Genomic DNA, 27,292 nt, shown 5'->3' on the forward strand with positions numbered 1-27,292 from the left:
AGTCTGTTTCCAGGCAGTGAGTAAGCAGGGCTTGAGACCTTTCCCCAGGCTACCCACCTCCCAGCTGTGAAAGAAAGGCTTTGCTTCTTCCCCCTGCCTGTGAAGTCTATATGCCAGATTCATGCCCTCCCCTGCTGGGGTGATCAGACCCAACACTAGGCTGTGGGGGTTACAAAGTCCGGTAGTCAAAGGAATGAGACAAGATAAGTTAAGAATACATAGGGTGGGTCCAGGGGGCCAATGCTAGTATGGAGGCTGCAAAGGCCTCGAGCTCTGGGAGCCCACACTGTTTATTGGCAATCAAACAAAGAAGCAGGTGGTGAGGATATGCAGATGTAGGGGTAGACAAGTGAGGATGTAAGGACGTGGGGGTAGAAAGGTAGTGGTACATCAAGTGTAGTTGTGATGGTTTAGCATATGCTCTGCTGCTTGACATAATGGAGAGCAGGTTCTTTTAACTCAAGATACAATCGACCCTGGGAGAGCAAGAAGCAAGCAGCCAGCAAGTCTGGACACATTCCAGAGGCCACGAGGGGTTTTATGCCCTGGACTTCGATTGTGGTGTGGCAGGGCAGCCTTCCACCCTTTGGCACAGAGCTTGGTGTTCCACAGGCCATGAGGGGTTTTAGACCCTGGACCCAGGATGTGTTCCAAGACTCTTTTACATTATATCAGACAAGCAAGCCCTGCTTCAGCCCTTCTACCAAAGTCCCCCAAATTCTGGCCAGGAGGCTTCTCACCTGGTTCAAATTGTTACGAAGTTCTGCTGGAGACTTCCCTGTGGCATTTTCCCTGCACCTCTGGCCATCCTCCTGAAGGATCCCTGTAGTTCCAGGCAGGAATGGCCTGCTTGGGGATCCAGTGAGCTCCCAGAGCCTTTCCTGCTGCTTCCTCTAACCCTGTATTTTGCTCGGCTCTCTAAATTGACTCAGCTCCAGGTAAGGTCAGAAACTTCTCCTGCAAACTAGACCTTCAGTTTCCCCATGGGGGCATATGTTTGGGAGTGGAGGATCTCCCTTTCCCACTTCTGCAGTTTGGGCACTCACAGTATTTGGGGTGTCTCCCAGGTTCTGCAGGAACAGTCTGCTTCCTTCAGAGGGTCTGTGGGTCCTCTTGGGATTCCTGGTTTGTTCTTGTCATCATTCCAGAGCTAAAATTCCATGATAAGAGCCTCCACACACTGCTGCTCCATCTCTCTGAGTCAGAGCTGCAATCTAGTCCTGCCTCCTGTCTGCCATGACAAACTTTGGTCAAGCAGCTGTTTCCTTCAGGTTTTGACATAAATAATTTCCTTCTAAGAAATACCTTCACCTATCTCTCAGGGTCCCCCTCTTGACTTATCTCTATTATATCACCCTTTTAACATTTTCTTCATAGCACTTACTAGTATCTGAAATTACAGTCAGGTGCCACATAATGATGGCGGGTTCATCAATGGGCTGCATGTATGACAGTGGTCCCATAAGATTATAATACGGTATATTTACTGTACATTTTCTATGTTTAAATATATAAATACTTACCATTGTGTTACAGTTGCCTACAATGTTTGGTACAGTAACATGCTGTAAAGGTTTGTAGCCTAGGATCCATAGGCTACAACATATAGTCTAGGTGTGTAGTAGGATACACCATCTAGGTTTGTGTAAGTACAATATGATGTTCACAAACACATGAAATCACCTAACAATGCATTTCTCAAAATGTATCCCCATTGTTAAATGACACATGACTGAATACTGTTTCCTTGATTATGATCTGTCTCTTGTACTAGAATGTAACCTCTTTGAAACCAGGAACCTTGTCTACCTAGTTTACCGCTTCATCCCCAGTCTTGAAAAGTAAATATGCTGTATGAATAAATAACAATTTCTAGCTCAGAGGTGTTATTCAATACATGTCAATTTACCCTATTTTCCTAGGGCATGGCCAATATTTAAAATAGTTCAGAACATATTACAAGTGATCAATATTTATTGATATTGATCATTGATTATTGATACTTATTGATACAGAAAAACATAGGAAAAAATTCTGTACTGCAAGAACTTCTAGATTCAGTCCTGAAAACATGTCCTTTAGTACATTTACTTTGATTTGCACAAACCTATACGTGTGGCTATTTTGCTTGCAAAATATGTTCTCATCTGAATGTGAACCCACATGGCACTTCCAACCACCAACTCTATATAAATTTGGATGATAAAGTCTCTGGAGGTTTAAGATAAGTAATATCTTCAGCCAAAAACTCAGCTCAGAATGGTTAGTTTTCTTCTTTGTCTTTGTTTATCATGTCTTACGAGTGATGACTAGTTTCAAAAAGACTTTTATTTTACTTTGTGTGAAGGGCAGTAGTCAGAAAAAAAAAAAGGAATTGATCCTGGACTTAAAGAAACAGCCCCAGAGGTGAGAGAGTCATTAAGCTGCATAGCCTCTTTCCAGCCTCTTCACATATAACAATAGCTTTCAGAACAAGAAACTTGCATATTCTGTGCAGCTCAAATAAAATTAAGAATATGAATATCAGTTGACAAAGAGTAAAAAATAATTGGGAGTTGACAGGAAAATAAACTCTCATTTATGAAAATGTAGCTTATTCCACAACACCAGATTTCAAAAGATACAGAATCCTGTTACTCCACAATTCAATTTGTCCCACAGTAAGAAACTTTAATTTATAAATTACTATAAGTCATTTCACTGCATATAAGTGTTTTATTAACATCCAATAGTATAAAGTATTTGTGGTATTTCTTTTAAAAATTACAGTAAAATATTCTTTATAAAGTAGATAACTAATGCCCACATAAAGAATGAGAAATAATGCAAACCTCAAACATGGCTAATCATAATGAAGGTGGAATGAATCCAATATAAAATTTTTTGGACAGGTCTTTACTTTACATGTTCATTTATTCTCCAGCCAAAATTACATTTAGTCCTTTAATTTTTCCAGCTATCCAAATAAACCTTAGGTTAATTGTTTCCCAACTCTATGAGTCCTGAATTGCAAACTGTCAAAAAATGTACCTGTAAATGCATTTCAAATTTACTATCTTTTCAAAGAGGATTAGGTTTTAGTTTTTTAAAACTGTTTTAGAACATGAATTGCCATTTCCTTGGAGGGGCCTATGTAGAAATTTAGGGAACCTCCAAACCATGGCAGGTTCACAAGTGCATTGTCCCTGGTGTAGATTTCCTTATATTGAATCCTGGTTCTGCCATTTACTAGCTGTGTGACTGGAAAAGTTATTTCATTATTTAGTTCTTCTATATCTTCATCTGTAAAATGGGTATAATATGGAATTATACCTACTTTATATGATTATCTGTAATAGTTCCTGTGAGGATTAAATTACTTAATCATGGAAACTTCATAGAACAGTATCTGTCATGTAGTATTTTACTTGTATTTAATGATAACAAAGGCTTTTTTGGCTCTGGAACCAGAGTAATCAAAGGTAATGAAAGAAAGAAACTCAGTTTTAATCCTTCTTTCCTTAATGACTACTAGCTGATATGAGCATAGGGATCCTGTTGGTCATTATTCCTGACTGAATGGAAAAATCTGCCTGTAGTAGGAGAGGAGAAGCCAACAAGCAAAGAGAAATAAAGACAAGGAAAAACATTCAGAGGGCCAGTTCTAGTCCTGAGGCTCTAGGAAGGGCTTAGAACTTTATAGCTGTTTCTCTGATTCCCCAATAAATTCCTTTTCATTTTATTTTGTTTGTACTTAAGTTGGGGTTATTTTTCTGTTACTTAGAAGTAACAGGTCATCACTGGAACATGGGACTAAGTTAGTGACACGTGGATGAAACAGGCAGAAAGATCACACCCTTACTTGAGGCTTATCAGGCTCTTGGGCCTCAGTCTAACTCCAGAGTCCATTTCACCCGGTCCTTTCCTCAGGACCTTTGACATTGGGAGGGACAGAAAGACGGCACAGGATGAAATCGGCACAGGATGAAATCAGGAAAGTGAAGTAGGAAGGGATGAAACCATAGAAAAAGGAACAGGTTGTCTATGGCTCTGGGATGAATAATTTTTTTCCCCCAAAGTGGGACTTCAGAATTCTAACAATAATTCCAAAGAGGAGACTCCACAATATTCAAAACACAGAAAAATCATTTAAATAAAGGCAGACCCACACAGGGACTATTTTGGATTCTTACTTAGTCATAAAAACAACTATTTACTAAGAAGTTCGGTATGTTAATCATTTAAAGTGCCCTGCGAGGAAAATTTAAGATTCTGGTGACAGCTGCAATCTATTCTTTTGTATCAAAGTTCAAGACTTATGGCTGAGATTATTCTTTTATTCTTGCAGGACTTTGAATCACATAATTTAATGATCCATAACACCATCTGAGGCCAATGCCTAAAAGTATCAGAGTTCTCAACTGATGAACCAAAAAAAAGTACACGAACTAATAAGAAAACGTTGAGAATGAGTAAATTTATGTATTATAAAGTACATAACATCATGAAGGTGAGCTAAATGTCCAGTTCTCAAACTGTGGCAGGATAAGAGAGCAGAAATGCCTGCTGTTTAAGCTACCAACTGCTGTCTAGTATCAATTCTAATTACAATAATGAATACTTTAAAAAAGACAGAAAGTAGGAATCCATGAATCAGTTTCCCCAAAATCCATCTGTGGCTGACTTAAAAAGCAACTACAAATTCTTCCAAATTCATCCAAGCCCTTTGGTGGTACCCTTCCATGGTGACTGGACTTGGCTATGTGATTTACTTTGTCAAATGAAACAATGGCAAACATAAAACAAGCGGCAACTTGAAAGCTACTTGTATATTGTGGTTTGCCCTTTCTTGATCCTCTTGGGACCACTGACAAGGCCACCATGTTAAAATTTCCAGGCTAGCAAGGTGGACCCATATAGTCCAGGCATCCCAACAACCCCAGTCAATAGGTGGTCACACTCCTTTGTTTTGACATGCAAAATGGTTTAGCTGAACTTGTAGATGTAACTGAGACCAGCAAAAAATCACACAGTTCAGTTAAGTCCAAATTTCTGAACAGAGTTATGAACTAAATAGTTGTTGTTTTATTTGTATGATACATTTCTATAAATATTGTACTATTTGTAAATAGTTGCTTAAACTATAATAATTATTGCTATTCAGTTTGTAATTATAAATTTGTTGATATTCACTTTATGTTGTGATCTATAAGAGCAAAAGCAAGATACTGATTTTGAATGTAAAATTCTATAACTTGCTTAGTAAGGATAACAAACTGCTATACCAAATCATGTATGAATAAATCAGTGCAAATTAAATCATATTTTTGAAAACACAAGAACTATTTCATTATGTATAAGATTTCTCAATTTTTAATTGGCAAGGTGGATAACATAAATGAACACTGTCAGCCACAGATAAGTGACTATATTTGTTTTCAGGGTCAGACAGTACTGTGGGTAGATGGCATCCAATAATGGTCTTGCTTATTTATGTGGATAAAAAAGTATCCCTTCCTTGATATAAGCCAAAAAAAACACACAAAAAACAAACAAAAAAAAAACCAGCAAAAAATCACAATTACACCAAGCAATGTAATTATGAAAACAAATGAGAAAAAAATAAATGCTAGCTTTTTAAGATTATTTGATATGCTTAGATTTGGAAAGATCTAGGTAAAAATTTAGGTATGATGGTTCACAATTTAAAAAGCATCAATATGACATCAAACATTAAATTCAAACTAAACCTCAGTGACTCAGAGCTCCAACATCTTCAGAGAGCGCTTTGGAACTCACTGCCTGAAGAATTTATAGATATAACTGCAAGACAAAGGATACTGTTTTGAACAGGGCAAATGGCAAAAGAGAAGTGAGCCACAACTACAACTGCTCATGTTGCAAAGAGAAATGCCTATTTATCTTTAGCTTTGATTTCTTTTCATGTCTTAATTTTTCTGTACATATTAATATGTGATAATATTTTAATTTTAAATAGCATCAGACAGGCATTCACTGGTGATATTTGTCAAATGTTTTATATCAAAGCAAATCACCACCACTATAATTCTAATTATCAAAAATACAAAGTAGAGAATTTTCTTTGTACAGATGGCATACACACACACACGTACACATTTGGGCATGTGCATGTAAATATATTTCTAAGAAATGTTTATTTAGAACATTACATTATTCATTTAGGACATTAGTTATTTTTAAATGTTAAATGGTTCTAAATAAGAAGTATATATACATTTCTAAATAAATATTCTGACGTATTTATGTAAAAGGAATATATAATATATTACATATTAAAATCATTAATAATACAAATATAAGTAAATTAATACAAATAATCGCAAAAAAAGCATTAACAATACAAAGATTTAATAATACAAATATTGCAAAAATTGAATAAATTGATATGGTTTGGTCATGTTAGTGATGATAGAAAGTCTACACATTGGTGAGCAGAGATTGCGCCACAGCACTCCAGCCTGGGAGACAGAAAGAGACTCCGTCTCAAAAAAAAAAAAAAAGAAAAAAGAAAAGAAAGTCTACACGTTGATTGTTTGATCTAAATCTTGACTCTCTTCTAATCTATAGCCTCCCCACTATTTTTCTTTTAGGAAGGCATTCTAGTGGAAAAATATATTGGCCTTTGAGCATTAAAGTAGTTGCATCTCAGATAAAAGAACAGACAATAAGTACTCCATCGAGTGTCGCTAGACTAAAATTTAGTAGACTTAAATCTGACTAGAGTTTTGTATTTAAATAATATAAAAGTATTCTAGTTTGGTCCCCTTGGGCATCTAGTTATTCATATTCATTAAGTCAGTCAAAAGCTCTTTCTTGAACATTTGCTATGTTTATATGCTGGCTATTTGTGAATGTGACAGACACAGTCCTTGGATTCATGAAGCTTATAGTTTAGTAAGAAATACAAATAAGTAAGTTAGCAACTTGAATGGTGTGATGATGCTATAAGTACACACAAAAAAATTCAGTTATGAGGAGGACTGCAATGTCATGAAAAGCTTCCTGACATTATATATCCCTTTATATCTTAGCTTTTCATCTCATATTAAGTTATGCATACTGCTACAGCAAAGTGCAAATGAAGAGCTTTGGGTAGTTGGCAAATAACCATTGGTTTGTCCAGTTATTATATTTTTATGGGAGCCCTAAGAAAAAATAGGGGAAATAAAACCACACATATATACTTGTATTTATTACATTAAAAGCTTTCTGGTTTTTATAAAAATGGCATATTGCTATACCGGCTATATCAATGGTTACTGTTCTTGTTCATACCTCCTTATCATGAGAGCAGCTAGAATTGTTTCTAAATAAAGCTGAAGCAACATAAGAATTAGATTTTTAATGTAACCTATTCTGCTATGTTGGCCATAACTAAGGACCCTCAACTGGCATCTGAGTCAAAGGAAAATATTTATGGGTTACATTGAGTGAGTCCTAGCATGGCTCAGATGGAAGCCTATTGTGTGTATTGTGAGTGGGAACCAGAGTAAGCCAATTAGAATCTCTGTGGGTTTGAGTGTGGGGAAGGAGACAGAAGATGAAAAAGAAGGTAGATATTTTGAACTCAAGTTTTATTCTAAGTCTCATTTCTTCATGAGGCTTTGCTATACATTCCAATGCTAAAAGTTCTGGGACCCACCGGGGAGAGACTATGTAGATGGAAGCAAAATATCCTCTCCTAACTCATGTTTCTCTACTCTCAACAACTTTCCTTATTTCTTCCTTGCATTGGTAAAATGCCCAACTAATGAAATTCTAAATAATGTACCAAATGTAACATTTATTTTAGAACATCAAATGGAACATTTAGAACATTTTAGAACATCACTGTTTTGGGAAGACAAGGTCATTAACTGTAATAATTAGCAAGTATACAAAAAAGTGACCAAAATCTGTGTCTTTTCAAGTTAAAGAAGGAACTGACATTTTAAAGGATGTAAAAAGCCACTTTAAAACATTCCTGCAGATAGCAACAATGGATGATTCAATTATCAAACACTATTTAACATCATACAAAAATTATGATAAAAGTTAATAAAACCATTTGGTATATTGCCTCAGTCATATTAAATAAATCATGCATAACCCTTACACTCTGTGCAATTAACAGCTATTTAACAATTTTTGTATGTATTTTCCTTTCTCATTTGATCTAATAGGTTCACCTTCCTAGGTTCACACAGCATGTTAATGGCAGAGCCAGGACTTGAATCCAGGTATTCTGACTGTAGCTCAAGTGTTCTGTATTTATAGCTGCCTTGCTATTTTAGACAAAGACAGTCTATCAAAATTTAGTGTGTAGCAGAAAGTTGGTTGGTTTTTATTTTGTTCAATGTATTTCTCCTTTATTTATTAGAGAAAAGTTATTTCAATAATTACAAAATAGTTATCAATTTGAATATTTTAAAGGTTTTGATCTTGGTTAACTTACCCTTATCAAATATTAAGCCCAAATTACAAAACCGTTAAAAAATATGAAGGCCAAATTTGATTAGAAGTTTTTTCTTAGATGCCTGCTAATTATTTCTCATAATAAGCTAGTTTTCTTTCAAAAACTACACTATTATTTCGATTTGATGAAAATTTGTTCCTGATGGAGGAAAACTGGATTCAGAAGATAGAAAAATTAAGTTAATCAATCCTCTGACATTGTAATGATAAACATTTAACTCAGAATTTTCTGAAAAAAAAAATAGCAGAGTATATCTAGGGACTCAGATTACATGCAAACAAATTTACAGTCTTCCAAATTGTATTATTTGTCTTTTGAGACTGAGAAAATCTCATTGGATATTCAGTAGTTCACAGAATTTTTCATATATTAATGAAGGAAAAAATTAACACAAGGAAAGATCCAGTATAATACCAAACATTATAAAACAGAAAAGATCCATCATCTATCAACTTTCTAGCTACACGTAATTCAAACATCAAAAACTAGGTGTCAAGTTGTATTATATGTAAACTCAAAACCATTTGGAGATTTGGAGAAACTTCCAAATTGCATTGCTTTCAGAAAGCTAAAATCCATGACTATTTAACACAATTTACCTTCTGTGTCACTCACGTTATATAACAAATAGAATCACTTTGCTTTCATTCCTTATCAAGTAACCTGCTCTATAGCACAGCTGTCAGAGATTGGCAGGCTGCTTTTCTAATGGCCTGATTAAGGGAAACAAGAATTTCCCATACGGAAGCTTGTGGAAGCCTTTTATTACTCTCTCTATATATTACTATATTTTTATTACTATATATATATAAAACAAATTCTACATTTATTAAAACTATAAATTCCAGGTTTGACTGGTATTCCAGTTGGAAAGAAAGAGAAAATATCAAGGTTTCTACATATTCCTTTTTTTTGTTTGTTTTTTTTTTTTTTTGAGACGGAGTCTCGCTCTGTCGCCCTGGCTGGAGTGCAGTGGCGCTATCTCGGCACTGCAAGCTCCGCCTTCCGGGTTCACGCCATTCTCCTGCCTCAGCCTCCCAGGTAGCTGGGACTACAGGCGCCCGCCACTTCGCCCGGCTAGTTTTTTGTATTTTTAGTAGAGACGGGGTTTCACCGTGTTAGCCAGGATGGTCTCGATCTCCTCACCTCGTGATCCGCCCGTCTCGGCCTCCCAAAGTGCTGGGATTACAGGTGTGAGCCACCGCGCCTGGCCCTACATATTCTTAATTATGGGGAATGGAATGCAGCTATGATTATCTGCTTCAAGCTTCTACTAACTACATGTTTTCAAAATGCTCAATGACAAAAACAAGTAAATATATTTGCTTAAAGCTAAAAATGTTCAAAGAATGCATTTTTTGTAAAACAATGAAAAAAATCACTAGCATCTGTGACATTATGAAGGTAAGTAGAATGGTACAAAGTTCCTGTCAGACTAATAACTGGAAAAGATGTCCAAGAGTGCCACCTTGAGGGATAATTTAGGACAATGCATTTTGAAAACAAAATTGGCATAAAGGGTTTCAATGTTGCCCATCACAGTTACCCCAACTAAAGAGCATCACTGTAAATTTATAAAAATTTATAAATTTTTATGTGAAGAGATAAGCGTGGTCTTTCAACTCAGATCCTATTATATTCTTCTGTCTTTTCAAATACAGTATTCCACATGTATTTCATTCCAATGTGCCTCCTGGATGAGATATTTTAATGGAGAAAGGTATTCTTAGAGTCATTGGTATGTGAAGAAAGGATTCCTCTCTTTTTTCTACGTTTTCTGGTGGTTCCTTTCTCTGTCTTCAGTCTTCCTACTTACTCTCTTCCTTCTTTTCCTAGCAATACCCCTAAAGTTCTCATGCTTACAATCCCCAGAAATACTTGTGCTTATGTGCACACAGGCAGTGTGTGGGGTATGTGTGGGGGATATGGTTGGAGAGCTGAGGGAACAGAATATAACATTCTCATATGCTCTTAAAATATTAATGACCAATTAGCTTTAATGTGTTACTTTTCCTTGCATTACTGCATTTTATGATACATTTCCCTGCATTTCAAAGAACAAAATTTATGACCAAGACACAGATTTCTAGATGTGGCTAAAAACTACTGACTTAGATCAAGATCATCCCCTCCTATGGCTCTCCACAGCCCAGGGCCTGTTTATACCTCTGAAACCTTACAATGTATCTGGCCCAAAGACCCAATGTATACATTACACACACACACACACACACACACACACACACACACACACACACACACACACACACAGAGAGAGAGAGTGAAGATTCTAGGTCAAGCTAGGTTTCTTCATCTAAATTTGATTTCTTCACTAGACCTTTGGAGAGTGATAGGGTTGCAAGGAAAATATAAAAATTACATAGAACAGTCCTTACTGAGAAAGACTGATAGTGTACCTGTTACAGCTCATGAAACGTTTCTCCTAACACTGCATCTCTCCTCCTGGCTTCAAACCCTTTCAGGCCAAATATTTAAGGGAGGTCTCCCAAACTCCTCATGTTTCTCATGGAGAGCAACCTTCTCTCTGGCTTCTGCATCACTTACAACAGGATCTACAGAAGAGTGGAGGGCCTGTCTCACAGAGCCATTCTTCTGGTTTTAACTGAAACCTGGCTCTCATCTCTAAATAACTATTTTTCTCTCCACACCCATTTATCTGTGGGTCTGTGTGTGGGGCATGTGATTTCCTTGCTCCTCACTGTATAACGCAGAGCACTGCTCTTACTTTCTTCCTAAAAATAACCTCAGTTCTTTGGATGCACAGGTCATCAGATGATGCAAGTTTAGCAGGAATCAGTATAGCACCCTGGTTAAGAGGGCATGTTCTGGAGCCACACTTCTTGTTTGTAAACTGTTTCAATTCCCTATGACTTATTTTCCTTGTCAGCAAAAATGGGGATCATAATAGCATTTGCCTTAGGGCATCTCTATGAGGCTTAAATAAATTCATGTTCAATATTTAGACTGGTGCCTGTCACACAGCACTTCAAAAGTGTTGGCCACCGTCACCACCTGCTTCTCAACTATATGGTAGTTTACTGTGTAATTTGTTTGCATCACATTATTCTGCCTGAAATGCTTTCTGCAGTGTCTCCACAGGTTTCCATACGAATAATTTCCAATGTGAATTTCTCCATGAAGTATGTCTTTGTCCCTTCAGCCAGATGTGATTTCTATTCTCATGTAAACACCCTAGCTCTTATATTTCTCCTCAGTGATAATCATATTGTACTTTGCATTAGTTAGCCCCCATTAGGTGAGTTCATCTTGTCTGGAGTAGATCACTTTTGTGTTTCTTGAGACCATTTTTTTCACACAAGGTACCCTCAAGTTGTCTTTGCATTTAATAACAAATACTATGACAGACTTTGTTAAAGGACCATATTAGAAGTTGATACGGTTTGGCTGTGTCCCCAACCAAATCTCATCTTGAATTTTAGCTCCCATAATTCCCAGGTGTCATGGGAGGGACTCAGTGGGAGGTAACTGAATCATATGGGCGGGTCTTCCCATACTGTTCTCCTGGTAGTGAATAAGTCTCAGGAGAGCCAATTGTTTTATAAATGGGAGCTGTCCTGCATAAGCATTCTCTTTGCCTGCCACCATGTAAAATGTGACTTTGCTCCTCCTTCACCTTCTGCCATGATTGTGAGGCCTCCCCAGCCATGTGGAACTATGCGTCGATTAAACCTCTTTCCTTTATAAATTACCCAGTCTCGGGTGTGTCTTTGCTCGAAGCATGAGAATGGGCTAATACAGAAGTCCATATTCCAAAAACTTACTCTTCCCACCTAAACTATTTTCAGGAACCCTCCCTTTTAGTTTCTCAAAACCAAAAGTAACACCCACAGCTTCCTTATCTAATAAACAGAAAGACTACACATAACACATGTTAACTACAATCAAGACAAGGTTCCTAGGCAGGTCATGGCAGAGGAGCTTTTATTATATTAGCTTTCCAGTAGACTGACTCATTTAAAAAGGGAAAAAAATCTTTTTGGAAACACTGAAGAGGAAAGAAAAGAAGGCAGGAACTGGATGGACTCAGTTGAAAGATCTCACTGGGTGAGAACCATGTTTATATGGTTTTTCCCCCAGAGGGCACTCCCTAGTTAGAAAGGTGCAATATGATTGGTTTGAGGTGTGAGAGGACGGAATTCAGGACTGCTAGAGTAGCTGTAAATTAGGAGAAATCTCAGAAAAGAGGGAGTCGCAGAAGAAGGGAATTCTAAAATCTGTGTATAAGTCCTGGGTTGACCTCCGAGCTGCATATGATGGGAGAAACTCTAAGACACCCAATGGAAGGTAAGAGCTGGAAGTCTGCGAACACAGAGACCACTTTCTTTTTTTCACCACAAGACCCAAAGTCTGGGGCTTGAACCCTGCCAAGTTAGATGTGTTTGGTAAATACTCTTAGCTTCCTACAGACGTAGCCTAACAAAGAAACCCAACCCCGACAAGTTCAAGGTGATCAGCCAGTAATTTAACTGCTTTCTATTATTATGAGAATAAAAGGAAGATTATACAGACACCCAGGCTAGTTATGAGCACATAGCACAGGCATTTAAAAAGATATGGTTCTATTTTAAAATGACTAATAAAGCTTAGGATTGGGGATGTGGTAGACAGGGGAAAATGGCTAACAGGACAGTGTGAGGGAAATACAAAGCTTTTAACACTTGGTTTAGGATAAGAAAATGTGTTAAATAGATACAATACATTTTAAAACATTATCAAACATGAATTTATTTACAAACAAAATAAAAACATGCTATTTGAACAAACTTTTTTATAAAGAATAAGTTGACAGAAAAGCAGTTTTACACAACATGAACTCACAAATGACTTTTAGAAGTCAAATAAACATTTCCATTTTAGGGAACAGTATCTAATAAAATATATAACTTAAAAGCATATGGAACACATATTCATACATTCTTAAAAATGAAATTGTTATTCCACCGAGAATTTGTCAAAAATCTAAAGTATGTCATGTTTAACCAACAATTTGCTTCTAAATAGGAGTCTCTTTTGAGAAGCTAAATATTAATTTTCAAACAACTATTTCTCCGTTTGGTAACTGGAATCATTCTTATTAAAACAAAGGTCTTTATGTCAATGTATATTAATATGGCTGAAGGCTCCAGCCCTGAGTTATTTTGTTTTTTACTTCCTTAAATTCGTATTTACAACATATATCAGTTTGAGGGATGATGACAAAAACAGAAACAGAAGACAAAATGGTAGAGGAGAGTCTGTCTCCCTGTGGAAGAGGCAAAATTACTGTGGACTTCATTTTCCTGACCTATAAAACTAGGAAGTATAATCACATTATTTGTGACAATTTTTCTTTCTAAAATGCCATGAATTTGAAGGTAGACTTCATGCCTTTCTCCTTCATATCAATAGAGTTAAGAATATTGATTTTGGAGTCAGGCTGCCTGGTTATGAATCCCAGCTCAGACAGTTATTTTGTAATCTTGGAAAAAATACTTCACCTCTCTCTACTAAGTTTCCCCATGTGTACACTACTGATCTCATAGAGTTGTTATGAGACTAGCATGGGTAAATCACTTTAAAACAGTGGCTCATACAATGTTACACGAGTTTTCAAATGAGACATCATCACTCATTGTTTGTGGGAAAAGATTCTGACTATGTCATATGAATGAAGTATGCCACATGAAAAGATCATATCATATGGGAAGATATATTAGGTTAAATCATCTAATATGTGATTACAAAACACAAAAGTGAGGGTTTTTTTTTTTTTTACATTTACCTTAGCTTCATACAACTCAGGAAACATCTGAATAACATTATGATAAATAGATATAAATGATTATAAATCTTTGTGGCTAAATACAACAAAACACTATAAAAGAGTTTAATTCAGACAAATAAAAATTTAATTACATTTGGAAATGTAGCACAATATCTCCACCTAGTGGACACCACCTTAAAAATTTTTACAGATAGTGCGCAGCCTTTTTTTTTTTTTTTTTTTTTTTTTTTTTAATCACTGGGGGAAAGCTTTTCAAATAGAAGTACATTACTTTCACTAATGTAGAGGGATAAAAAATAGAAAATAAGTTAAATACTATATTACCAGTGCTCCAAAACATCATCACTAAAATACCTTTTACTAAGTTGTGTAACTCAAATGTTTTTCTAAAACAGGTTAATATAAATAGTAGTTTTGGTTTAGAAACTTAAAATATACCAAAGACAGCAGTAAGTCATCAGAAATACTTGACCATGACACAGCAATTAATTTTTAAAAATTAGCTGTAACAAAATTAAGAATTTAAAAATCACAGAGCTTTAAAGATGTCAGATATCTTCAAAAGACATTTTACCTACTTGCTATCTAACTCTCCTGAAGCATCTTTAATAAATAAAAATCTTATCTCCAATGAATGAGAATTTTACTTTTTTTCTGGGCTTGTTTTCCTAAAAACACTAAACAATTAGAAAAGGTATGCTTTTCATGATTTGCAATCTAATTGTTGACCTCTGATTTACAGTTCAGGCAATACAGAATTAAGTTCAATCTTTCAAATAATTATTCTTCAAGAGAGCTTATCAAGTGATAGAATCTCCACTTATCCAAATTAAACATCCCACATCCTTTTAGCCATTTTTCTTACAACAAAATTATAAGGAGTTATCATGTTGTTCATGCTCTTTTGAACAGTTTGTAGCATTTTAAAAAATGACTATATCCAGCATAAAAATAAGCCATGAATGGTCTGGAAACTGCAGAGAGCAAACATGGATTATCACCTCTCTTTCCAAATACTGCTTCGTTTAATTAAAAAAATTAGTTAAAAAAAACTTCTCATGGTGAGGCAGAATATGATGGTCAAAAACTCACAGGCTTGGGAGTCATACCAATCTATGTTCATTTAGTGACAGTGTGGACTTTGGGCAAATCACCTGACCTGCCTGCCCTTCAGTTTCTTGAGCAGTCAAATAGAAATCAGTATCTACCTCATAGAAATATAAACGTAGCATCAAATGAGACAATATTTGTAAGTCAGCTAGTATAATGACTAAAACATTACAGGTGTTCAATGATTGATGGCAACCATCGTTATTACTTTTCCTCCCTTTTTCATCTTGTATATGCCATATACACACATATATGGTTCACCTAAGCTGAATTAAGTTTCATTGTGAAAAACCAATACATTTAATATTTTTCTTGTTGGAAACTGGCACAGTGGCTCATGGTGAATTCTAGCACTTTGGGAGGCCAAGGTGGGAGGATCACTTGAGGCAGGTGTTCGAGACCAGCCCACACATCATAGTGACACCCTGTCTCGATTCTTATATAAAAAAAAAGAAATTATATGTATATACACACATATACATTTGTATATATAAATACATATGTATGTATTTTCTTTTCCTTGTTAGAAAAATACTGTATCTTCTTTTGGTCTGATGGTGATAGGCTGAGATAAAATTTAATTAACATTAAATTCGTCAAAAATTTCTCTCTTAAAAAAGCACAATATACAGATATTATATTGTGACAAAATTTCTCACCCTAGAAATAATTTTTCAAATCTCAAATATTAAATATTAGTGTTGACTCATGGATATATGTTAAAAATATATCCTCAATCTCTATTTTCATTATAATTTTCTCAGTTACACAAGTTTTTATATATTGGAAACGTCAGTTGTCAACATTAAATACACAAAAATACCCTATATAAAAAATAATTAACAGCTATTCCTAGAGTGGTAGAATGTTGCCCAACTAAAAAAAACAAAGTATTTGTAATTAGTTGAAATGTCTTTTACCTTTAAATTCTTTAACCTGTTACTGGTTGAAGGTTACTGATTTTTCTTAAATAAAAAGCAATTATTTTGAAATTATACCCTATTAAAGAAACTTTCCCTTTAAGGTCTTATAACCTCTTAATGGTTGAAAGTTATTTATTTTTCTTAGTTTAAATAAACAGTAATTATGTTGAAATCATATCCTATCAAAGAAACAACATATTTACAAGTAAATACATATATAAGCATTAACACTAGCAGGGGTCTCCAATCTTGTGGCTTCCCTGGGCCACACTGGAAGAACTGTCTTGGGCCACACATAAAATACACCAACACTAATGATAGCTGATGAGCTAAAATAAAAATTAAAAAAAAAAAAATCACATAAAATCTCATGTTTTAAGAAAGTTTACAAATTTGTGTTGGGGCCGCCTTCAAAAACATCCTGGGCTGCATGTGGCCTGTGGGTTGAACAAGCTTGCACTAAAGCAAATAAAAATTTTTAACACTGGGTCAGAAAATTAGGCAGAAAAATGTTTAGGATGACTCTTATTATGAAACACTATTTACTTCCTAAAATTAGCCATGGTTATATATGATATTTTTTCTATTCACTCTATACTAAAAACTTCACTCAGTATATATTTACTCAATATTTATCATATGACATATTATGAGTATATGGCAGGATGAATCCTTTTTAATATAAGGTTATATACATACCAATCAGACACTGACTAGAGTTAGGACAAATACTATTGTCATCTGAAATGAGGACTAAAGACTAAACCACTTGCCTTATTGATACCAGAGCCACAACCAAATATAAAAATCTTAACCCCCATGTTAAATGTTTTTTTCTACAAGCCCATTGGATCCTAAGTCATATTTAAATTTCCATTTAAAATTTTTCAAATTTATATCACAATTCTTACTTGTCTCACTTTTTAATGAAATTCCAATTACTTCAAAGATAATAAATGCTTGCTAATTAATAAACACAAAATGTATTTCTTCATATGAATAAATATTTTATTTAAAAGTGAGTCTGAAATAACAGTCCACTATTTAGGCGGTATAAATAAAAATGGTAGATCCCTTCCTCTCTCCTCTCTTCCAACAATTCTAAGGAAAATAATATCAAGCCAAGCGGCAATTAAGTTCAAACTAGAAATGCATTTCATTAAGCCATGTATTTATTATAAATAAATTACATTAGGCTATTTATAAAAGGTATTTTATGACTGGCTATGCACATTTCAGAAATAACTCTAAGAAGACAAAGAAAAGGCAACACAGCTAAAATAATTTATCTTGCCAAAATGAGATGCTATGTTTAAACTGAGAGATACTATCTTTCCAAACATTTACATACAGTCAGACACAGTTCAAAAGATTTCTGACTATCCATTAATGGAAAACATAAACGTAACAAAATTCACAGCATACCTGAATCTTACTAATGCTACCTAAAGATAACATATCTCTAGAATTTCACAGACGATAGAATCAGTTCAAAATGACGTATTACTGAACCTATAATGATTTATGGACTAGATCTTTTTACGACACTTTTCAAAATAGACATACTCACAGATTTTCGTAATGGTTAACTGTAGGGCTCCACATACCCTTGAGCAGGGCAGTACTTTTTTTCATAATCACCTTATTTTAATCAATTCAGCTAAGTCTAATGTTTAAAAATTCATGAAAAAAAATCTACTCAATAACTCTTGAAAACACAAATATAACTAAGAATGTTTCTAAAAGCAAGGATCTAAACACTTAAGAATGGTCTTGTGAATTGTTTCAAGTGAATGACTTTGAGTTTGGTATCATTTCTTGAACAACTAAAGGCAAAATGGTCTGTTGTGCCAAGTTCTTATATAATCATTTTATCTGTTACCTGCTTTGGAAAATTCACCAGCAAATGGCCATCTTTGAACTACCTAGAAAATTTAACCAAGACATTTATCTTAAATTCAAAAGTATTGATAAGCATTCTTATTTTAAAATAATAAATAGTTGAAAATAGCACCTTTTAATACATGGCAATCTTTTCTTAAAATGCCAAGTACTATATTTCATGTATTTTATAACAAATGTGGAAGATTGTTTCTCTCTGAATGTAGATTTTCAACAAAACATCTCTTAAAACAGCAGGGACTCAACACTTAAAAATGAACTAGAACAGCAGGGCACAGTGGCTCACGCCTGTAATCCCAGCACTTTGGGAGGCTGAGGCGGGTGGATCACCTGAGGTCAGGAGTTTGAGACCAGCCTGGCCAACATGGTGAAACCCCGTCTCGACTAAAAATAGAAAAAATTAGCCAGGTGTGGTGGCGGGCTCCTGTAATCCCAGCTACTCGGGAGGCTGAGGCAGGAGAATCGTTTGAACCTGGGAAGCGGAGGTTTCAGTGAGCCAAGATCACGCCATTGCACTCCAGCCTGGGGGACAAGAGCAAGACTTCCCCTCAAAAAAAAAAAAAAAAGATCTAGAACAGTGATCCCTTCAAAGAGCAGTCTTCTTTAATTATAGGGTAGAATATTTTCTTCAATTTTGCCAGACTAGATCAGAGTGGAAGCTTCTCCTCTCAGAAGTATTCCTATATACAAAATCCTTGCATTAATATTATCAGACAAAAGGTTATTTTCCCTAAATTACACATTCCTTTTCAATTTTCACTTCCTGGATTTAGTTCTCCATTATAGTAAATTAATGACAAAAGTATAATTTCTTTGAGTGTCCTCTCTCATCTAATTTTTAAAAAGTCTGGATTAAAAACGTTTTTCTATAATCACTGTTATAACTAATGCCAATCTATTTTCTGGGTGCTAGAGTATAACCCCAAAATGGTCTGTATTTATCATTCAAATTATATTTGTAATTTTCACCTGCACACAATTTTATATTTGTAAATGTAGAATCATTACTTAAAACTCAGAGAAGCAAAATTTGACATTGAGGAGAAAGTAATTTGTTCACTTATAGCTACTTTCAAAGTTTAGAAACATAAAATTATGTTAAAAGATGAGTTCTATTCATAGTTCTAAGTTTACATGTCAAAGTTAACATGCCCAAATAATACTTTCCTGTAATGGAATGACAACCCAAAAAATACACTCAAAATAATAAACACAAAATTCAAAAAGTAACACAAAATAATCCTACCCCGGCAGTTGTTCCCTAATCTACAAAATAAGGTCAGACCAAATGATTTCTCAACTTTCTTTCAATGCTGACTTTTTTTTTAAATAGATAATGGAATCAAACACTAGTCACCTTTAGCTGTATATTACCTCAGAAGTCACTTATTTTTTAACCTCTCAGTAAAGATACTGGGAGTTATTTAAAAGGTAAGATATTATCTCTTGATCCAACAATCCCACTTCTGGGCATTTATCCAGAAGATTTGAAATCCGTATGTCAAAGAGAAGTCTGCACTCCACGTTCATTGCAGACAAGTCACAATAACCAAGTTATTCAATCAACCTTAAGTGTTCATCAGTGCATGAATGGATAAAGAAAATATGGCATATATACACAATAAAATACTATTCAGCCTTTAAAAAGGTAGAAATTGTGTCATTTGCAACAATATGGATGAACCTGGAGGACATTATGGTAAGTGAAGTAAGCCAAGCACAGAAACACAAATACCACATGATTTCACTTATTTGTGTAATCTAAAACAACTAAACTCAAAGAAGTAGAGAGAAGAATGATGGGTACTAGAGGCCAGGGATGTGGGAATAGGGAGATTATAATCAAAAGATACAAAGCCTCAATTAGACAGAAGGAATATGTTTGACTTTTTAAAGATCTATTATACAACACGGTGAATACAGCTAATAATTAAGCACTGTACATTTCAATACTGTTGAGAGTAAATTTCAAATGTTTTCATCACATGTCAAATATTAGCTTTATTTACTCATCCCACATTATATTCAAAAATCATAACGCCACTTTGTGCCTCATAAATGTATACAACCATAATTTGATATATAACAAAAAAAAAAATTTAAAAAGGTAGTCTCCTAACAATCATTATGAGGATTATCCTAAAATGTCCTTTGGTAACTGTCATGGACTGAAAAGTATCCCAGGAAGAGACATGTCCACTCAGAACATGTGAATAAGAACTTACTTGGAACATGGGTCTTTGTAAACATAATTAAGGGGCTCCAGACATAATCATTGTAGATCAGAGTGGGCCCTACATTCAAAGACACTGTCCTCAAAAGGTAATGAAGAGAAAACAGAGGGAAAGGCTGTGTGAGCACAGAGGCAGACTGGAGTGAAGACTGCTGTCTGCAATACTTGGATAAGATTTGTCTATAAGCCAAAGAACTCCAAGAATTTCAGACAGCCACAAGATATTAGGAAACAGACATGGAACGGAGTCTTCCTTAGAGCCTCCATAAGGAACCAACTCTGCTGACACTTTGATTTTAGATTTCTGGCCTCCAGACTGTGAGGAAAATTGTTGTAAGCAATCAAGTTTGTGGTCGTTTGTTATGGCAGCCCTGGGAAGCTAATACAATATGTATTTCAGAAAGGAAATCCCTCTTTTAAAGGATTATAATCATCAAAATTTGTCTTTGGCCATCATACATTTCATATTAGGAATTAGTGAAAGAGCTTCATCATTTCTAGATTGTAAACAATAACCAACAATTTGATGCCTAGACAGACATATATGAGTCTCTACTTTATCATTTACTATTTATGCATTTCTATTTTGACTTAGAATTAAAATTATATTTACTGAAATGTTAAGCAACTTTTCAATCAAGAATATCACCTGACCATTTGTAAATATTTGCTAATACATTGTTATTAGGTTGGTGCAAAAGTAATTGTGATTTTTGCCACTGAAAGTAATGGCAAAACTACAATTACTTTTGTACTAACCTAATATTTCTCTCTGAAGAGAATAAATTAGTTCCAGTAATATGAAGCATACCCAGTTTTAATAAACTTGTACATACAAAACATTCCCAAGCTTCTTGAGGGGTCAACATTATGAGAGCAATATGAGATATCTGAAAACAATTTTCCCATTATTGAGGCTTTTGAAGCAGGTCTTAAGCTTTCTCAGTTCTTTGCCACTTGATTTCTTACATATGTTATATATATATAAAATATATGTTATATATATATTAGTGTGTATATATATATACACACTAATGTAATTTGAGGACCACCACTGCTCCTAAAAGAAATTCCATGATTTCTACCTATTCAGTTGTTCTTTGTAGAAATGGTCTAATTATTAAGTCCATTTTTACAGTTCAAAATATCACTGATATTACCACATAAACCTTTGAATGTCCTGACTGTTTGGCCACTGAAAAGTCTTGTTCAGAAAGAGGTAAAAAGTTATGAAATTAACAATTGCATAGCAACTCAGTTCACAAACGAGTCTGGATGTGGGAGGCAGAGGTATGTTAAGCCTATAAATGACATAAGGTAAAATGAAGTAACGAAATTCCAGCAGTTTCTGAGGAACTATAACAATGAACAAGCATATGAAAAACATTAAATTCCAAAAAACTGACTTTGATTTCAATGAGTCAGCTATACTCCAACCAGCAAATATATAGGCTGGAACTAACAAATATTTCACAATTTCGTATCTTTGAAAAACTCTTTTCCACACATAGAAAGTATAATGTCTATTGTCTGCTAGCAAGTATTTATGAGCATAAGTGAATTTCCAAACTAAAAACACAGAGACTAAGGTAACCACAAAAAACAGAATTCTACGTTTCCAAACTAAGGAAAGAAATGTCTTAATTTTGCCAGGAGACAGGAGATGAGGAAAGGAAAAGAAGAGAGTAAATGAAAAAAAGTAGAATAGTTGAGGAAAATGAAGACAGGCTTCATGACTACTCCGATCGCCAATAACAATTCCACCATTAACTACTACAAAAGCACAAAACAGAAATCCCAGAAGGATGTAGGGCCAAGTCAGACGGAAAAGCACACTCAAGTTTTTAAAGGACATGGAATAAGCCAAAAGAAACTGAAGAATTTTTCTGAATGTTGCAAATGGTCCTTTAATAGGTGGAAGTCTGTCTTCCTTCTTTTGTAGCTCAGTTTTCCAAGCCTCAGTTAACTTTTGTGCAATGACATTTCCTGCACAGAAGACAGCCCAGATGATATTCGTTTGCCGAAACATGAAGCCACAAAATCCAAGGAAGGCTGAAGTTTTATGATTTCCATAAAGACACATCAAATACGCAAAAAGAGTAAAAAACATAGATCCTGCTTCTGTATAATAAAGGAAGTTAAAAAAATAAAGTGTTGGAAATACTGCTAGTGTTAATGTTGACAAGACTCTCTGGATACTTGAGGCAGCCTTGGAGGAAGAAAAAACACAGATAAAATTATTTTCATGATAAAAAATGCTATTTCTGTTTACCGAATGAAGAGATTTATTTAAAAACTACTCAACTACTCAAACCTTATTTAAATAAAATTAATATTAATCTTATCTCTGGCGTTGCAAAAGCACAATATACATTTATAAGAATACTTTCTGGTACTTTTTATTTATACCTATCAGTTTGGAGAACATCTGTGTGCCAAAGCTTCTGTAGCTTAACACATTTTGAATCAGGCAATGATTAATTAAGGAGTTACTGAGTGCAAGATACCGACTAAGTTCTATGGGGACTATGGAGATAAATAGGACACAGTGCTGGCTCCATTTCCCTGAGCTTATGTTTTAGTGCCTTCAATAAGGATTCACTTAGCCATAATCACCACTTTCCTTTAAGGAAATCCTTCATAACTCTACACAAGGTAGAATGTAAACATGCATATGGTATTTTTACTACTATACCCAGACTTACTTTTTCAAGATGAAATTTTCATGATGAAATAACAGGTATTTTTCTGAAAAGTGAGCCAGTCTGAAGTTTTATATCCTCTTTTGGCCTTTCTGACATGCTATTTCAGAATTTGAAAGTGTTCTTATGTTCTTGAATTGTATACTCTACTTAATCAAAATCACCAAATCAGATCATGCCATTTCCTTGACTAAAATTAAGGTCTCTCCATTACATGCTTAAGTTCAAAGTCCTCTTGGTGACATATAAAGGCATTCATGACCTTTTTCTCTAGTTTTACATCCCTCTAACTTTCTAATCCTGTAATTCCAAGACCAATTCCCTGCACCTCATTGTTCAATGCCTTTCTTCCTTTGCTTATGCTGTCTCCTCAGGATTAATTCCCCACCCTACAGCCCTATCCGTTCATCAAGACTCAGCTCTGGTACCATCTTCTTTGTGTGGACTTACTGAATGCCACCTAGTCCCCTCCCTCCCAGAAAAGCAATAAGTGTTCCCCTGCTCCTTCTCTGTATCCTCATAGCATCTTATTTGTACCACTCTATCATAATTGGCACTACTAACATCATCTCTTATGGTTAAAAATAATCATTAGAGTTAATAATTACTGAGCCCTTACTATGTATCTGGCACTATTTGAAGCATCTTCCATTTATTAAGTTTCTTTGTTCCTTTATAACAGTTCTATAAGTTATTATTCTATTATTATTCTTATTTAATAGATGAAGATATGGAGCCACTAAGCGTTAACCTGCCCATGGTGGTAACAAAACTGCTAAGTGGCAGGGAGAGAATTCTAACCCAGGCAATCTACCTCCAGGGCCTGCACTGTTATCACATCAAAAGTCCTCAGGTAAAGTGTGTTTTCCCTAATGAATATATACGTTTTACAAGAAAAAGACTGCCTCATTTATCTCTGTTGTCCCAGTGCCTAGCATATGGAATAAGCTTAGTAAGTACTTATTGAACTGGTTTGACTCACTTAACAAATATTTACTTTAGATTTTACAAATAAGCTATTCAAGTGTTTAAATGCAAATTTATTCTAAAATGGAGACGGAGGATTTATGTTTACCTTTACATAATATACAAAAATACAAAGTTACAAAGTGTTAAAGACATTTTTCACCAAATCTCATTAAACTAATTCATTGTAATTGTGGACCTGACTACACATAAACTTGTAATTAAGTATTTTGAAACATACCTTGTTTCTGGGTTGTACCTTGCGGAAAAGCAAATACAGTAAATAGAAGTTGCCAACACTGAAGAGAAGATTAACAAATCTGAGCATCCCAATGGAGCAGACAACATGTTCGGACCATCCAAAGATCCAAATGGCAGGTTTGACCACTCCAACTGACACCAGGTACAAGCCAGGTAATGTAGTAATCATGGGATCCCACTTTAAAATGAAAGGAAATGAAGTAAAAGCAAGAGGTAATACGAACAAGACAGACACAAACATGTCAAGCCCACGTCTCATCTCTAGCAACAATCAGAAATTTTGAGAAGTTATTCTGACAAGATTAAGTAAGTCCTTGGCAAAACAGGATTCGTTTTTCTTATATTTTGCCCCCGGACCAGCTTAGTGATTGTTCAGATAGCAGCAACCAACAGAAAACAACAACTTAAAATCTATTTCTATTTTCCAAGAAATGTTCTTTAAAAAGTCTTTATTTTGGTAAATAAGCTGCAAATGCTCCAGTTTTTAAAAGCATGGAAACACTGGTTGGGACTCTAAGTTTAGGAAAACATTTGGTCCACAGGCTCCATGATGACAGCTAACATAAACGGAGACAGAAATTGTGCCAAACCCTCTGTATTAACGTTACAATATGCCTTATAGTAAAGATTACTGTCATTTTGCAGATAGGTAACCTGAATTTCTGAAACTCAGAACATCTCCAAGATCACAAAAGTAGTAAATCACAGCACCATGATTTAAGATCAGATCTTTCTCTAAAACAGACTTTATATTTCTAGCCAGTACCCTATATTGTGTCACCAGAAAAGCAGGCGATGTTTATTTTGATATTTATATGTACATACTTGCACAGTCAAATATATATTCAAAAATGATGTGACTGGACTGGTTGCCAGTTTATCCAGTTAACAGATAGTTCACTAAAAATACTCAGGGAAGGAATTTCTGATTATAAATGGTCACTTTTTGGTAGCTGAAGATCCCTCCAGTCCATACTATCCCACCCCTAAAATGCATAGTGAGGTGCTTGACAGGTGAGCTAAAGGTAAGTTTTCTGGTATTTCCAAGGAGCACCGCAATACCTTTACTCCCGAGACAAGGAAAGACAAAGTGGGATAGACATCGTCAGCTGCCAACAGGAGCGCTCAGTTCCCCATTAAGTATTCTCCCAGATCATTCCTTCCTGGGAGACAGATCTACTGTTTATTCATTCATTTAATAAATATTTCACAGATCTCAGAGACAGGAACAAAATTCTATACCCAGTTTCTTTCATGTTCTGGGGCTAGTGGGGTGGAACGGGACGAGTTAAGTCTAAGGATGGGAGAAGGAGCTGGGGACGCTGGGACCTCTCAGGCCTCTCCTGGGGTGGGGACAGGTTGGAGACCCCACCTGGGAAAGGGAGAAATGGCCCTCACAGTAGCGTTGCGCCTGAGGCAGGTGGAAGATCTCATCCATGTAGGGCTCTCGCAGCGCCCGGCTGAAGGCGGAGAAGAGGAGGCAAGACACTAAAAAGGTACAGCTCAAGGCAGCCGAGAAATAGTAACCCTCTAGCTGCGCCATTCCCGCTCCCACAGCCGCTGCCGAAGAACCCACTCCTGGAAACTTCTGAGCCCGGAAACCCGAGCTGGAAACTTGGGCTCGAAATGGGCGCGCTAGACGTGACTAGCCAGACGGGGCCACATACCGGAAGGCAAAGGATGCTGGGAAAGCGCGGATCCGGAAAGATCGGGTCGCTGTTTCCCGGAGTGACGGGTTTAGGTAACGGACCGGATGATTACCCTGTCAATCACATTGCCCGGGCGCACAGAGTGTTAAAACTTCCGGAAAGGGCGGGTCTCGGAATTTGCCTAAGCGGGGGGTGCGTGACTTGCTGCTTTGGGAAAAAAAAAAAAAAAAAAAAAAAAAAAAAAAAAAAGCCGATTCTCAGCTTGGATCTTTTTTCCTGCTCATTTCCATCACTTACCAGAAGGTGGCGACGTTTCCCCACGTCTCCAATTCCAAGCCCTAAAATTTACACATTTTTCCCCCGTTACTTCTGTTCTTTTTATTAAACCCTCAATTCCACGACTTTTCATTGCATCAACTTTGGAGTGTAGGAAGGGGGCGTTGGTTGTGATAGCAAAGACTGAGACTTTCAGATGAAAACTTGAAGAACCAGAGACCCGTCAATGCCGAATGAACTTAAGTGAGAGGAGTGTTTGTTCGTTTGTTTGTTTAAGTTAAAAGAGAACTCTTTCAAAATGTGGATGCCCTCACAGGATTTAGTTAAACTGACATTCCTAAGGCACTCTCATAGCCATATCTCAGTACCCTGTGGGATTTGGGAAAAAAAAAAAAAAAAAAAATATATATATATATATATATATATATATATATATATATATTTAGAATTTGGGATGTTTTAGAATTCTCTGTGCCTGTAATATCTGTAAGGCAGTGTTCTGTTTTTCCTACTAAATCATAAGCGTGAACATCTTAGTGGGATTATATATCCTTTACGTTTGTAGTCCCCCAGTGGCTTTCACACAGTAGGCACTTCAATTTGTGGACTTTTATAGGCTATATAGACATCATCAAATTCCTGTATTCTGGGATTAAGTGTTGGGAACAGGAGATGAGGTAAATAATTTGAAGAATGCCAAAGATAAATTATGTGTTGTAATTTTGTCTTGAGCATGGTTGGCCATGTTTTGCAGAAAAACTGTCTCTCAGGTAACCTCAGTCACGTTGCCTTTGGCAGGAATATATCAGAATTGAGTCAGGATTTAAGGTTGCTAACCTCAGAGTTCTCAATTGAGCTCTTTTTCTGGGTCAAAACTAATTCAGTCTTTCTGAACTTAAGAAAGTTTCTTAAATTAAGCTGACTGCCTTTCCATTCTGTCTCTGCCTGTTTCCTCAATGATAAGAGGAGGTAGTGGTGAATGAGGGCT

At 35.6% G+C, this 27,292-nt stretch overlaps 1 protein-coding gene and 1 long non-coding RNA gene across 3 annotated transcripts in view; one reads left to right on the plus strand and one right to left on the minus strand.

Moving 5' to 3' along the window:
- The first annotated feature begins 682 nt into the window (after nt 1-682).
- The window catches only part of LOC139356809 (uncharacterized), a 43,896-nt gene continuing 17,286 nt past the window's right edge, over nt 683-27,292 (plus strand). The window contains exons 1-2 of the long non-coding RNA XR_011609241.1: nt 683-938; nt 23,875-24,005. This is a non-coding gene — a long non-coding RNA (uncharacterized lncRNA). The remainder of the gene's footprint in view (nt 939-23,874; nt 24,006-27,292) is intronic.
- Nucleotides 10,802-26,114, minus strand: LOC105496897 (dol-P-Glc:Glc(2)Man(9)GlcNAc(2)-PP-Dol alpha-1,2-glucosyltransferase). 2 transcript variants are annotated; one of them, XM_011767542.3, is made up of 3 exons: nt 26,047-26,114; nt 24,360-24,557; nt 10,802-22,659 (listed from the first exon to the last, which is right to left on the minus strand). In XM_011767542.3, the coding sequence occupies exons 2-3, from the start codon at nt 24,546-24,548 to the stop codon at nt 21,607-21,609; spliced, it is 1,242 nt and encodes a 413-aa protein (XP_011765844.1). In that variant the 5' UTR covers nt 24,549-24,557; nt 26,047-26,114; the 3' UTR covers nt 10,802-21,606. The 2 variants fall into 2 exon arrangements, with proteins under 2 accessions (XP_011765844.1, XP_011765843.1); XM_011767541.2 differs by lacking the exon at nt 26,047-26,114 and adding an exon at nt 25,752-26,037.

Source organism: Macaca nemestrina, chromosome 10, assembly GCF_043159975.1.
Source record: "Macaca nemestrina isolate mMacNem1 chromosome 10, mMacNem.hap1, whole genome shotgun sequence".
Lineage (NCBI taxonomy): Eukaryota > Metazoa > Chordata > Mammalia > Primates > Cercopithecidae > Macaca > Macaca nemestrina.